At 41.6% G+C, this 15419-nt stretch overlaps 2 protein-coding genes across 2 annotated transcripts; one reads left to right on the top strand and one right to left on the bottom strand.

The window, feature by feature from the left end:
* The first annotated feature begins 1162 nt into the window (after positions 1–1162).
* On the top strand, positions 1163–2446 carry LOC131694781 (pancreatic triacylglycerol lipase-like). The gene is made up of 2 exons (XM_058983283.1): positions 1163–1285; positions 1340–2446. The coding sequence occupies exons 1-2, from the start codon at positions 1243–1245 to the stop codon at positions 2302–2304; spliced, it is 1008 nt and encodes a 335-aa protein (XP_058839266.1). The 5' UTR covers positions 1163–1242; the 3' UTR covers positions 2305–2446.
* Positions 2447–13759: 11313 nt separating this feature from the next.
* LOC131694785 (pancreatic triacylglycerol lipase-like) lies at positions 13760–14948 on the bottom strand. Its single transcript, XM_058983288.1, has 2 exons — positions 14881–14948; positions 13760–14812 (listed from the first exon to the last, which is right to left on the bottom strand). Exons 1-2 carry the CDS (start codon positions 14924–14926, stop codon positions 13836–13838), a joined length of 1023 nt encoding a protein of 340 aa, XP_058839271.1. The 5' UTR covers positions 14927–14948; the 3' UTR covers positions 13760–13835.
* Positions 14949–15419: the final 471 nt, after the last annotated feature.

The raw sequence follows: 15419 nt of genomic DNA, 5'->3' as shown, positions 1-15419 counted from the left end.
AATCCTTCAAATAAAAAAATCCAAACAAAGCTCATGTTTCAGAGACTTCAAAACTTTTCTTCTAATAATTAATAATTGAATACTATATATACAATTCATTCTAGAAATGCTGTCAATTACATTTCACTTCCATGAGCCTTTGGACTATTCAAAAAAAAATTCGAATCGGGTTCGTAATATTTATAAATCATGAATGTACATAACTGTACCATTACAAACTTTAATAGATCTGATGTATTTTATGATAAAAAAAATCTGAAAAACAATTCACACTTCAATTTTATTTTAGAAAAAGCTGTTTTTAATTCTCCGGAAGTCGGGGAAATGGCTCACTGAACGAGCAGCCGCTCTAAGACGATTCCGCTAGATTTTCAGAGCAGCGTGCACTCAGTGCACTAGCGCGACTGCCGGAAGGTTAACAAACCTGCTCACTTGATGAAAAGGAACAGTCTTTTTTATCTCTCTCAAAAGTGTCGTCTAGAGTGACACGGAACGCTTGCCAGAATCAAATATTATGAGAATTACGAATTTAAAATATATAAGTTTCAATTCAATGATGCTTGGAATGTTATTTGATTGCTTTAGGTGTAATCCAAAGAACATGTAACTATCGATGAACCGACATGACAGAGGTATTTCAAAAGTGTCTCACACAAAACAACGATTGTGTTGAAATGAAGCGATCGTTTCCGTCAAACTAAAACATCTTGCTCCGTCATATTTGAATACGGACAGGCTTCTCGAAATGTATATTGATTTGCAATTCTAGCAGCTATGAATGCCATTTCTGAACTTCAGTACAGGTTTTCTATGGTAATCCTCTTGGTCTGTAAGATATGTTCTTCTCAGCTCTGTGCCAACTTTTAGTTTCGTTGTAATGCTTTGTTGTCCTATCTACCATTTAGAAGGACACTCTAAGCCAGATTTACAAAGCAAATATCGATATCAATATATCAAATCAAAACAAAGTTGTAAATCGAATTAATACGTCACTTACACGTCAAGTACTGGTCAGTAGGTGAAGCAAGCAGATAAGATCGTTAAATATTCCAAAGGTACCCCACGCACAGGTGTCTTGACGAATCAGGATGTCACGACTGATTACAATCAGAATACGTAATATTTAAAACTCAAAAAGGCCTTATCACAAGTACTTGCCCCCCGACTGTCATCGTATAAAACAGCTCGTCCACTGGATTGGCATCACATTTCCGCCTGTTGCTTTGACCAATCGAAAGTACGATGAAGTTTACGATAGCAGTTTTACTTCTAATGGCCCTGAGGGGTAAGTACCGCTACTCTCATACGTTTCTTGTATTCTAAGTTGTAATTATTACAGCTCGATCAACACCCGTGGAACCCCGGCACAGTCTTGTTTCCGACGCCAACGGAAATCTTCATCTGGTCAATCCGAATCCCTACACAGTGATTGACGCCGAATTGGAACCCTTTTTCAACGCTGAAACCGATATCGTTTTCCGGCTTTTCACCCGATCCAATCCAAACAATGGACAGGTGCTGTTTTGGAATGACCCAGCATCAGTTCAAAACTCAAACTTTAACCCAGCTCATCCAACGCGGTTCACCATCCACGGCTGGAATGGAGACGGTACGTCCGGATTAAACAGCAATATTCGAAACAATTACTTTGCAGTTGGTGACTTCAATGTCATCAGTGTCGACTGGGGTGCAGGTGCGCAAACGATCAACTACATCAGTGCCAGGAATCGGGTTCTTGCTGTCGGGGAAATCGTATCCCGCATGATCAATACACTGGTGTCCGCAAGCGGAGCTTCCCGAAATAGCGTCAGCGTTATCGGTCACAGTTTGGGAGCTCATGCAGCTGGAAACGCTGGTAAATTCCAAGGTGGCCAGATTCAGTCGGTCATTGGCTTGGACCCGGCCGGTCCATTGTTCTCGCTTGGTCAATCCGATATTATGGCTCTTAGTGATGCACAGTACGTGGAGGCAATATTCTCGAACGCAGGCACGCTGGGATTCAACCTACCATTGGGAAATGCTAACTTTTTCCCGAACGGAGGCCGAACACAGCCAGGCTGTGGGATCGATCTTACCGGAAACTGTGCACACTCGAGAGCCCATGAATTGTTCGCTGAGTCGATCTCGTCCACGGTTGGTTTCCGGGCGACCCGATGCGTCTCTCACGATGAAGTGCTGGCTGGTGGATGTACTTCCAGTGGACCAGACGCGATGATGGGTGGCGAGCCGTCGAACCATGGTCGAGGTGTAGATGGTATTTTCCGGATGAATACGAACTCGGGTGCTCCGTTTGCCCAGGGTTAGGATGATTAGCCGTTCTGATATTGAAGAAATTCTTCATGGAATATGACGCTGTGCCTTCTATGGAACTAACATTTGTCGTCTTAAAGGTCGATACTATTTTCCTGATATTCAAGTTTAGCTTTATTCTACTGAGGTAGAACTGTATATTAATATTGGCTATGTATTATTTATAAGTGAAAATACAAATGTTTTATTTGAACCCGGTCTATTGCATTCCAAAGAAGATGTTTAACTTGAAACGACTATTGAACTCTGTTTTGTCATGAGAAAACAGGAAAATCTACTGCTTGAGTTCACGAAAGATGCAGAGTTAAACCTCTAAATTAGTAATTCGCAGCAAGGCGGAGTTGGAAGCTGGGCTGAAACTGTAGCAATTTTTGCTAACACCAGATGTTCAGATGAGAATCTTGAGAAGCATGCTACTGACTTCAAAGTGATGAAACTCGGTCAAATGACTCCTGCCGCAGGAGTTGAGCGTAAGTCGAATCACTCAAATCTACCAACATGTCTCCTGTTACCTGTAAGATTTTAAGCCTGTTTCTAATGACCCTGCCACTGTTACATTTGCCCATGTCCCATAGAGTTGAAAACATTGTTAAATCCTAAATTTGCCTATAGGAGATAGGGAGAGAAAAAATAAATTAGGAAAACGAACCGCCGTTGCAAATCTCGAGTGTCGCTACCAAAGGAAAAAACGCATTTTGCCAGAAATCCCCTCACACAGTGCCTCAGCCTCACTCTTGGCGTTTGGCTCTATCCGCCCCAATTGGTAGCGACCAGGGCTAGAAAGGGCTCATCATATGTCGAAGATCTCGCTCTCTTCGATTTTGGCTACTGGACGGTGCAGACGTTTTCCCGATAGAGTGATACCGCTAAAAAAAACCGCGCGTGTGGCCGAAGGGCCAATACCAAAGTGCAGATCGCGAGATAAAAGGTCGTTTGTGTAGCCGAAGGGCTAATACTAAAAGGTTTAGGGAGACGACATTAATAAACCAAGAACGAAGAACTGTTCCGTAAGACCGGAGTGCAAATACCGGTCCGAATAGGGAAGAAAAAGTGTCGCGAGTGGCGCCCAGACGGGAGCATAATTCCGCCCGTAAAAGTAAACCCTATAAAGGGAATAAATTACCTTGCGCACGAGGCCGGCTATCGAATCATCCGCCGGTAGTGTCTTCCCTACACCTATTTTCCACCCGTATAATTCGGAACATTCCGTCCCGAGAACCCTTAAAATTAACCGCTCGGCCTTTCCAAAACCGCCTAAGGAATCAGAGCAGTACGCGGCATAGTGCGAGAGTGAGTGACGCGATCGAGGAAAGTGGCGCGAACTCGGGTCGGCGCGAAACGGCGGCCGACGTAGAAGAAACAAAGCAGATAGGAGCACCCCGAGGTTATAGTCAAAGGTAAGTCGCATGCTTGTGCTAGCCAGTAACAGTCGTAGTAGTCACCACTTCTAGTTTTTCGATCTGTATATTTCCCATCCTTGCTTTCACTTGAGTACTATGGTTCTAAATTTCCATAACATTCCCTACTCAGTAATCTCTAGCTAATTGAATGTCGTTAAAAAGTAAAAAGAAAATGTGACTACATATTAGTCGAAATAAAGAAAAGGAAAAATTTAATATTGATTGTATAAGAATTGATGAAACATGAGTGAGACGCAGAGACGATTTAAATGTTTTGATATTGCCGTTTAGGGATTTTTTTTGTCGGGACCATTATAGTATTAACCATCTTGCTATTAGAGCTTTTTAATCTTATTAAGGATTAAGGCCTAGTTTTGGCTGTACACACAGAACTTTGTTTGTGCAGGAAGAGTGGAGTAGCCAGCTTCCTGTTGCTAACATTTCGTGGAGATTGGGCGGGCTCTTCTCCCCACCTATTGGAGCTACCTGGAAACTGGAAACAGTAAAATAATTATCACCATAATCACGATGCCTTTTCCATATACATCCAAAGAGAATGTGATGTCATGCTCCATTGGCTCTGTCATTTGACATGTTCGATTGGCTCCGTTCAGTGTCTCTGCCTAACTATGAATATAGTAACTATACTTATATCTAACGTATGTATGCCAGAGGTGCGCCGAGATGCGGCGGTGAATATCATAGCATTTTCGAGTGAATACTCTCAGATCACTATGAGAGCGGATTTCGCTGACAATCGCTGCTGAAATCTACTCAGAAATTAATCACAAACCGCTCTCAAAGTGATCCGAAAACGCTATCAGTGACCGTTCGGACGTACAATATGCAGGCTTATGGTGCTTCAAATTCCTATTTAAATTGTTTTATACGCATATAATACTATTTTTTAAATATACGTTAATTTTAATCAATAAGATTTGCTCATTCGTTTTCGAGCGCTTGGTCGAGACACAAGTGTTTTGTTGCCAGTCCGTGCAGTGCATAGCGACAAAGAACAGTGCTAATCCGCGTTCAAGGTTATCTTGCGCACTCTCCGCCCCGTCGAGGTTTCAGTATTTTTTGTTTCTGTTTCTGAGGATTGTTAGCCGGCCATTGACCAGTGAAGCAGTGTTCTTCTAGTAAGCCGTTACATATACAAGTTAAGTATTATTTTACGTTTCCTCATCTTGGTTCTCCTACTAACGTGCACTGGGCACGAGGCCCGTGCGAAAATGACTTCCCCTGACGGCGGTTCATCTCAAGGTGAGATGGACGTCGCAATATTGAAAATTCGCTTCGGTTGTAAACAGTTTAAACCAGGCAAGTGATATTGCTGGCTACGGGCCTTTTACGAAAGAGTATAGAGTGTATATTCCAGCCAACTGGGTTGAAGGCTACAGGGTAGTCTCTGATTCGAGTCTGAGTTGCGAGGACCTGCTGAAACATGGCACTGGCTGTTTCAAAGACCCCATGCTTAAGCCAGTGAAGATACTGAAGTGCAAACGTTTGCATTCAGCATCCGTCGCAGCTGACGGACCCTAACTTCTATACTAACTTATCTAGTGACGAAAGCGACTGTGATGAGCCCCAGGAAGGAACATCTCCTACTGTGTCTTGAAGCAATAGAAAATGGAGGAACATTTTCTCTCCCAAGCTACTTTGTAAAGTCCAGAAGATGTCTCCTTAAGGTCCCCCAAAAATGACTTCTCGAGGAAGTACTGGTGCAAAGCGAAGCAAGTCGCTCCCAGTCTCAGAAACCTGAGCTCAGAAATGGAGTTCCCAGCACTTCCAGGAACACCAAAAACCCCAAGTGTTCCCATATCTCAGCCAGAGAAAGAAAACAGCGCTGGCTTAATAAATTTCTCTGACATTGTGGACCGTATTTTTACAGCATTAAATATTTATAACACCCTTAAAAGAATCTTGATAAGCTTTCTTCCCGCAGTAAAAACATTCTTGATGCAGTTCACTGCAAAATGGCCCCTCCTTTAAGCGATTGTATCCTTTGATGGCTAATTCATCGAACGAGGTCAAGAATTTAATCACTGTTCTACAGTGGAATTGCAGAAGCATTATCCCGAAAATCGATTCCAATAAAAACTTATTAAATAACTTTATTAACGATGCATTTGTACTATGCAAGACATGGCTTATTTCAGAAATAGACCTTCACTCCCACGATTTTATTGTTATTCGCTTGGATTGAGAAGTCTCTTATGAAGGAGTGCTTTTGGAGATCAAAAAGAGCTATTCATTCAATCGAATTGACCTCCCCTCGACACCAGGTATTGAAGTTGTCGTTTGCCAAACCAGAATTAAAAGCAAAGACCTGTGAATTGCTTCCACCTACATCCCCCCTAGAGCTTCAGTAAGCCACCGACTGTTGTGCGATTTTGCGGAACTCCTCCCTGCACCGAGGATAGTTTTAGGTGTCTTCAACTCTCACGGTACGGCATGGGGTTGCCTTCATGATGATAATCGATCTACTTACTCCATGAGCTTTGCGACAACTTCAATATGACTATTTTGAATACGGGTGAAATGACACGGATCCCAGCCCTTCCAGCGCGTCTGAGCGCCTTAGACCTGTCCCTCTTTTCTACATCGCTGCGGTTAGATTGCATGTGGAAGGCAGTTTCTGATCCCCATATTTTTTTTAAGTTGTAGAGCCTTGATTTCCACTGCGACCATTTAAAGGAATATTGTGATATGACTCAATTTGATGTTATGCACCTCAGCTTTCCCTTCATAATTGAGATACGAAGGGCTTTGCCTGATTTTGCATATTATCCCAGTTAGAATCAACTCGTTTTATGATCTTTTTGATTTTATTATTCTGATCCCCATGGCAGTGACCATCTGCCAGTCGTAATTAATATTGCTAACGGTTCAGGGCCACCGAATACAATCAATGTTTCGTATGACCTCACACGAAATATTGATTGGAAGAGCTACGCGTCCGCGATATACGGAAAAGTAGAGTCGACACAAGAGCTTCCTCCGGAGAAAGAATATGGATTCCTGACTGGCTTGATTTTCGATTCCGCGATTCAAGCTCAGACTGAACGCGAACTCTCGCGGGCGTCCTCCCAACTCGTGGTGGGACACAGTACTGAGACGTGTACGCGGAGAAGGCTACGCGCGTATAAGATCTTCCGGGACGACGGGCTACCAGCCAGCTACCGATAGTACACGATGGCAGAAACGCGCATGAAGAGTTTGATGAAAGCCAAAAAACGTAGCTACTGGCGTCGGTTCGTCGACGGGCTATCGAGAGAAACATCGATGAGCACTCTTTGGGGCACAGCCCGGCGCTTAGCAAACCGAAACAGCACTGGCAAGAGTGTGGTGTGTTCAAACCGTTGGATATTCGATTTTGCCCAGAAGGTTTGTCCGGATACCGCCCCAGCACAGTAGATCTAACGCGCCGCGTCTCCTCACGATAACGCGAACAGAACACCGTTTTCGATGGTGGAGTTCTCACTTGCTCACTTATTACGTAACAATAAGGCCCCAGGGCCAGATAAAATCGAGTTTAACTTGTTAAAGAATCTGCCAGACTCTGCCAAGTGACGCTTGTTGAAATTATTTAATAAGTTTCTTGAGGGTAATATTTTCCCTTATGACTGGAGGCAAGTGAAGGTCATCGCCATCCAAAAACCAGGAACCAGCCTCCGACCACAACTCGTATCGACCGATTGCAATGCTGCCCTGCATCCGAAAGTTGTTCGAGATGATCTTGTTTCGCTTCGACAATTGGGTTGAAGCAACTGGCTTACTGTCAGATACACAATTTGGTTTCTTTGCAAAGGCAAAGTGACGAACGATTGTCTTGCGCTGCTCTCAAAAGAAATTCAAATAGCTTATGCTAGAAATGAGCAGATGGCATCAATTTTCCTAGATATTAAGGGGCTTTTGATTCAGTTTCTTTCAAAATTCTTTCTGAAAAGCTGCACCAGTAGGTATTTCACCGACTCTAAACAACTTTTTGCTAAACCTGTTGTCTGAAAAATACATGTATTTATCGCGTGGAGATTTATCAACATCACGAATTACCTAAATGGGTCTTCCTCAGGGCTCATGTCTAAGCCCCCTTCTCTACAACTTGTAACGTGAATGACATTGGCGAATGTCTTGTCAATTCCTGCACGCTAAGGCAGCTTGCAGATGACGGTGTGGTCTCTATTACAGGACTCAAAGCCCTCGATCTGCAAGGACCATTGCAAGATACCTTGGCGAATTTGTCTGCTTGGGCCCTCCAGCTGGGTATCGAGTTCTCCACAGAGAAAACTGAGCTAGTCGTATTTTCAAGGAAGCGAGAGCCAGCGCAACTACAGCTTCAATTAATGAGTCAAACTATTGTTCAGGTTTCAACTTTCAAATATCTCGGGGTCTGGTTCGACTCTAAAGAAACCTGGGGATGTCATATTAGGTATCTGACAGAAGTGCCAACAAAGGATAAACTTTCTCGGTACAATAACCGGAACACGGTGAGGTGCCCACCCATGAGACCTGATCATGCTGTACAAAACAACGATATTGTCGATGATGGAGTACGGGTGTTTCCGCTACGCTGTGAACAGACATTTCATCAAATTGGAGCGAATCCAATATTGTCGTTTGCGTATTGCTTTGGGTTGCATGCACTCGACTTATACGATGTGCTGGCGGGCGTCCTTCCAAATCGATTTTGGGACCTCTCATATCGATTGCTCATCCGATTCGATATCTTGAACCCGTTAGTAATTGCAAATTTCAAGAGGCTTGTCGAGCTCAATTCTCAAACCCGATTTATATCCTTGCACTTCGATATCAGGGCACGAAATATTATCCCAACCGTGTCAATCTCCCTCATGCTTCTAATTCAACTGTATTCTTCGACACATCCATAAAGGACGAGAATCGTGGAATCCCGGATCACATACGTCCGCAAGTGATCCCAAGCATCTTTCATAGTATATTTCGAGAAGTCGACTGCAGCAAGATGTTTTACACCGACGGGCCACAATGGCTCCCCTGGCTTCGGTATAATTAATCAAAACCTCACCGCCTCATTTTCACTCAATGATCCTGCTTCAGTTTACGTTGCAGTACTTCCTGCTATTCAGTGTACCCGTGGGATCGTTAATACTTTGCCCAACGATCATTACTTTATTGTTTCGGATAGCCTCAGCTCAATCGAGGCTCTCCGTTCAATGAAATTTAGAAAGCACATTCCATATTTTCTGGGAAAATCTGGGACCGCGTGCGGCTTTATCTGTAAGATCGCACAAGATTACCTTAGTTTGGGCTCCCTCGCATTGCCCCAATGAAGAAGCGGACTCTTTAGCTAAGGCGGGCGCTTTAAATAGTGGCATATATGAAAGACCAATTTGCTTCGGCGAATTTTTCAGTATTACTGATCACCCTCGAAAGTTACATTCGATTATCCCTAAGTTCCCGGCTCATGTCCAATAACCACACGCTGGACACTCATCTCCGACGTATTGGGCTCGATGATAGCGGTATCTGCACCTGTGGCAACGGTTATCATGATATCGAACATATTGTCTGATCATGCGCCGAGTACTGTTCTGCCAAATCTCAACTATTGGATTCCTTTTGGGCCTTAATTTCGCCTGTTGGAACGGCTTGTTTCGGCGAGAGGAAAACGCTATTTTGGTAGCAGTTGACTGAACAGCTTCAAAACTGTAATATTTAATTCAGTAGGGAAATTATAAATGTACATTATCGACAAAAGGCTTACTTATTAGTGTTTAATTCACTCCCTATCCGAAACCACCAAACCCAATTGTGAGATCGCAACAGTTCTAATGGGGAAAACAAATACATTATATCATTCCATTAATATTTGCTTATCAGTCACCTACACTCAATAAATTCAAAGCTAGAATGTAACTGTTCGATCAAAGGATTCTGCAAAGATTACTAATTACATTGTATAAATTCGGGTGAACTATGAACTGCCTGTAATATGGCGAGCACGCTATTTAATTTTTCCCGATTCAGTGGTAGTGACAGTTCTTCTTGTCACTCTCGGTCCGTGTCCGGAATTCACGCCACTATACTCAGCCGATAGCCCACTGGTCTTATCAGCATCCCCTAATCTTAATAAAATTGAACCAAACCCTCTATTTCTAGTTTTAATGTGCTCGTAAAATGTTCCGCTTAGTTAATAATTAATTGCTTCAATATTCTCCCCTCCAAAAATACTAAAGTGCATTCCCGATCAGAAGAGCATAACAAAACAATAACACTATTATAACTATGGTTGATATTTATAACAACTCTCGACAAACATATGATTACGGCCTAAAAGCCAACTGTCAAAATCCACTTTGAATGTAAATTCCAGACAAACCATTACACGCCAATCACAGATGTTGGTAGTAAACGAAAGAGAAAAGTTTTCTCTTTCATAAACTGTTGCGAACTGTGCTCGACTAGTAACGGTTTGTCTGGAATTTCCAATCAAAGTGGATTTTGGGAGTTGGCTTTTAGGCCGTAGTCATATGTTTGTCGAGAACTGGAGCTATATTCAGATAACGGAATTCAAAGTGGATTGCGGACAGTTTTCTTTACTATCAATATTATAACATAATCTATTATGAGACCATCAATTTATGAATTGATCGTTTGTTACTAGGTCACTGTCATTAGATGATTATATCTAATACAGTTCTCTCACAGAGGATGTATATACTTTTGGAAAAAAATATATCTCATTTAGTTTTAACTGTGATAAAATCATTTCAAATTTTGATACAATTTTGTTATCATTAGCCAGGTTTTTGTTTTATTTTTTTTGTTATTTTAACAACTAACCAGCTGGATTTATAACAGGTTCTGTTTCAAAATATTTTTGAAATGAATAACTCCAGGTGTTATAAATAAGTTATGCTCTTCTGATCGGGTTACTATATAAAAACACACAAAATGACCCCCCTCTAATCTTACGAATATTATATTATCCCCTCCTGTAAATGTGTAAGTTTACTGTAAAATTTGTTTAGTTTCATTATATAAAAACAAAATTAAATTTAAAGGTGTAACTCTCTCAGTTTTAAGCATAGCATAGCAAAAACGACCGCATGTGTAACCCTCTCATTTTTAAGAAATTCAAAATCGAAAACAAAGAAATAAATGGCACCTTTAAGCTAATGCAAACGTGCCTTATCAAACAAACGAATTGAATAAAAAAAATAAGATTTGCTCCTCCACGTAAAACAGGATTTCTACGTCATTGATGCTATTTGATCCGGGAATCCTGTATCCCCTAGAAGCAGCTGTCCTCATTCTTCCTCTGTGTCACACGCGCTAGCAGAGATTCATCCAGAAGAAACAAATTGGAAATCCCAATAATAGACCAGTCAAAATTCACCACAATGGAGCCCTTGTCAGCGCGCATATTTATAGGAAGCACTTGTGGCTAATCTTTACCATACACTGATAAACAATGGGACAGTAAAACCGTAAATCATTTATACTGAACTACCAACTACGCCTATCGTTTTTGCCACCCAGCTTGAAATCAGATCCATCTCAGATAAGCTTCCGCCAACGTCAATTGGATTTCGGGACTAGAAAGAAAGGAATAACTACCGCACGCAACTCAGATAATATGGATGAATTTTATTATTTGTTTACCCACAGATAACAGACAAAAAACTCACATCAATATAAATTGAAAGCCAGTGTCTCACTGCTAGGTTCTTTACAGACACAGTTAACCTCACTTTTCTTGACAGTTTGCTTGCACTGTTTACATGGACTTAGAAAAATTTGTGGACGACTAGATTTGCTCGAACCAAATCGTAAAGAATTTTTCTAAGTCCATGTAAACAGTACAAGCGAACTGTCAAAAATGAACACATTTGTGACGTCATCGTACTTCAACTGCCATCTACTCAACTGTACTTTGACAGCCGGTTACATAGCTAATCTATCGCTGCACTAAGGGACCGTTCATAAACCACGTAGACCGAATTTTGAGAATTTTTAACCCCCCCCTCCCCCCTAGTAGACCTTAGTAGACTTTTACCAACACCCCCCTCCCCCGTCAAAAGTCTACGTAGACTTTTAATTTTTTTTATTCGCGGCAAAAGTGAAATTAGCAAGAAGCCTATTATAATGTTTAATTAAAAATTAGCGTTTAGATTTATTTCAAGCTTTTTAAATGTTAAAGAAAGGTTTTTCACATTGGGTTTTTGTCTATGCTTGATCAAATCAATTAATACCAATTCAAGGTGCTTTCCAACGTTTGTGTAGCGGAATATTTCTTTTCAAGGTTACTCACTCAAGTATATGTAAAAAGATATATTGCTATAACTAGTTCAAATTTTGGCCGAAGTGCGACATACACTAACAATGCACAATTGCTAAACACTTTTTGAGCCTTACTGGTGCATTCAAAATTGTTAAATTATAAGAAACAATTACAAAATAATACTGTCGATGTGTACTATCATCTAGACTAAAATAATAAACCAGACATGTACACAAATTTTACTTTTCGTGAACAAATTTTAATATTTCTAAGATAATAAGATAATCTAAATTGCCTTATTTGATTAAGGAGACGAAGCTATTTAAATCTTCCCAAAAATATTTATTTTTCTTATGTAATTAATAGCCATATCACCAGAGAGTATTATCGCAAAGTATCAAAGTTTAACTCCGAATATTTTCCAAGATAAATATAGTAGAACCGGTTTGCACGAAGTTGCGTAGGGTGTTTCAGATGATTTCACAGTCAAAATCTTCCGTCGAGAGGAATTCTGGGTGATCGTCTTTGGAACTGTTATTTTGTATTATTCCTAGATCAAAACTATATCAAAATATACGCAAGAAACAACAACGTGTTAGGTTGTCCAAAAAAATCATGGGTTCTGGGTTGAGTGGTCGCTTAACGAGTAGTTACCTCAATAGTGTACTAGCTTTGAAGTGTCTGCATAAATACACCTAGCTTAATAGACCGATATTTTGAATACAACTCTCTTTAAATCCCATTTATAATTAGTAATACGAGAATAATAAAAAATAAAAGTCTACGTAGACTTTTTCAAAGACCCCCCCCCTCCCCCCTCGTAGACAAACGTAGACTTTTGCCAGACCCCCCCGTCCCCCCTATGAGTCTACGTGGTTTATGAACGGCCCCTAACTACACACGTTTGTTAAGTGTGTATTAGTAGCTTGCTTGGTTAGAAATGGTTGTTGTAGGTTCTTACACGCGTTATTGATTTGATTCTAAACGTCTATGTTGTTTGAAGTTTATTTGTTGTATGTTGCACCGAATCGACGATTTTTTCAGAGTTCGATCGGGCAGCAACCTCCCGGAAACGTCCAGAAGCAATAACCAGAAACAACAGATTAGAAAGTTTGTTTACGCAAAACGTTTTATATCAGCCTGTGCACGCTTAAGAAGTCGACTGATAAGTCGACATAAAATGAAATTTACTGTGAGCTGTGTTTACCAACACTGCCTTTGAGCGGTGAAGTAATGATGGTAAAGGCGACTCACATGGGATGTTCGATTGATGTGCACCGGTGTAGTGGAGTGCACTGGTTTTGCACTTTCTAGCTGAAGTGTCAATGGAATATGCCCAGTTTTCTACACTTCTGCTAGATAGTACAAAAATGGTGTAGTACCAGTGTACTTCACTACACCGGTGTCAATCAATCGAAAAATCTAACAGTAAAAGTCAAATGATGTCGACTTGGTCAGCGTGCACAGACTAATGTCCTGCAATGTAGTTTGTGATTAAGACGAAACTAAGTCAGGTCCTAACCCCAACTACTGTCAAATTGTATGAACTGATAGCCACTGGCTCAGTTTTGGGGGCAAACGGATGTGGCGTAAAAATCAGCTGCAAAGCCTGCCGAAATAGAAGAATTGAAAAGATTGAGTTTTTTGTAAAAACATAAAATGTTCTTATTAACGTTTCTGCTCCAAAATTAATATTCTCCAGGAGAAACCGTTCAAATGCGTAAAAGTTCTAATGTGAAGGAAGTAATATTATCAGCTTTGATGTGTAGTTTCATCACACAAATTCTCCATTTTTCTTCTTTTATTTGACTTAACTATCACAGTAAATCTTCTTTACTCCTCTTGATCAGATCCATCGGCTAACCCCTCGAAAACGGCCTGGACGAAAGCGTTGTCAGTGAAAAAATTCCTTGCGGTCGAAGGGCAAAATTAGATGGTTCACCACCCATCGCCAGACTGGGACCACTGGCAGTGCAACTGTTTTCCAGAATCTCCTCATACGACTGGCACGGGACCGCACTGAAACCTCCTGACACGATTGACTCCGCCAGGAACTCGTACGCCCGACTATGTGCACAAGCACCGGAGATATCAACCCCGCATCCAGGTTGGATACGACCGCCATTTGGATAGAATGCCGTTTGTCCCAGCGGTAGATCGAAGCCCAATAATCCCGCATTCGTGTGGATTGTCTCCACATAGACCGCATCGGTCGATCTGATTCGGTCCGAACTGGCGTACGAAAACAACGGGAAAGCGGGATCCAATCCGAAAATTGTATTCAAGCGGCCGAGTTGAAAGAATCCAGCATTGCCGGCGGCGTGAGCCCCCAAACTGTGACCCGCTATACTGATGCTGTTGAACGAGATGCCAGTGTTCGCTTGGATGAAGTTGATAAACGACGAAACCACCGAGCCGACGGAAGCGACTCGTGTGCGAGCGAGTGGATAGTTGATGGTATTGGCACCGATTCCCCAGTCCACGGTTATTACGTTGAACTCACCTCGGGTCATCCAGGCATTCGTGAGAATCGTGTTGACCTCGGAGAACCCATCGTTGTTCCATCCATGGATAATAAACCGGGTTGGATGGGCAGGGTTAAAATTTGAACTGGTCAGCGACTCGACGATGTTCAGCGCGATGATCTGCGGTGTTGTTGGATTCAATTTTGTATACAGACGAAAAATTGTGTCCGTTGATGCCGTGAATCGATTCTCTGGTTCTTGTGCCTCGGGAATGTTGTAAGGATTAAGACTCGCTAAGTGTAGCCGGCCATTGGCATCTGGAAGCAGGCTCCATTTGTTATCCACCGGTTGGTCAAGTGGAGCAGCAGTAGCTGTTAATATAGATAGCAGAAGATTTGTCAGAACAGGCTGTGGGTAAGTATAGTCACAAACTACAAACCAAATGCCAGTAATCCGAGCAGCACGACAGCAATTGACTTTACCATCTTATCAAGCTATCGAAAAAACTAAAGTGGACACTTACCAGCTAGAAACGAAATCCTTATATAGTACCTAGTTCACAAACCTTATCACAGTCCCTTCAAGACAGTATCACGCGGAAGTGAGTAGCGAACATCGGCAGACAGCAATATCAATAGGTGCGTAAATACAACGGGCGTTTCAAGGGTGGTTTGTATCGGTTAAAAAACTTAACAGGTCTCTTCCCAAAGTTTTAGTAAAATTTGACCACTTTTTCAGTTTAAAGTCTTCTACACATCATGGTGACTGAGAACATAGTTTGAAAGAAACCTGTAAATGTCCATTGAATCTGATGTAACAAAAGGCATCCATCAAATATAACGAAATGTTATATGCGATATAAAAATTACATGGCCCTAGAGTCCTTTGAAAAAAAAAAAATGTCAACCGGAAATACTGAGATTCGAGTCGACAATCAGCAACTCTTTGCTCACTGAGCATACCTCTGTATTAACTGAA

This window comes from Topomyia yanbarensis, unplaced genomic scaffold (genome assembly GCF_030247195.1).
Source record: "Topomyia yanbarensis strain Yona2022 unplaced genomic scaffold, ASM3024719v1 HiC_scaffold_15, whole genome shotgun sequence".
NCBI lineage: Eukaryota > Metazoa > Arthropoda > Insecta > Diptera > Culicidae > Topomyia > Topomyia yanbarensis.
Note: the sequence above shows the minus strand (reverse complement) of the source record. Positions and strands in the feature narration are given on the sequence as shown.

Excerpts from the sequence above, each read along its gene's own strand:
- LOC131694781 (XM_058983283.1), top strand. The coding sequence starts at position 1,243 with ATGAAGTTTACGATAGCAGTTTTACTTCTAATGGCCCTGAGGG. Across the intron at positions 1,286-1,339 it reads ACTTCTAATGGCCCTGAGGG|CTCGATCAACACCCGTGGAA; the intron begins GTAAGTACCGCT and ends TAATTATTACAG.
- LOC131694785 (XM_058983288.1), bottom strand. The coding sequence starts at position 14,926 with ATGGTAAAGTCAATTGCTGTCGTGCTGCTCGGATTACTGGCATTTG. Across the intron at positions 14,813-14,880 it reads GCTCGGATTACTGGCATTTG|CTACTGCTGCTCCACTTGAC; the intron begins GTTTGTAGTTTG and ends CTATATTAACAG.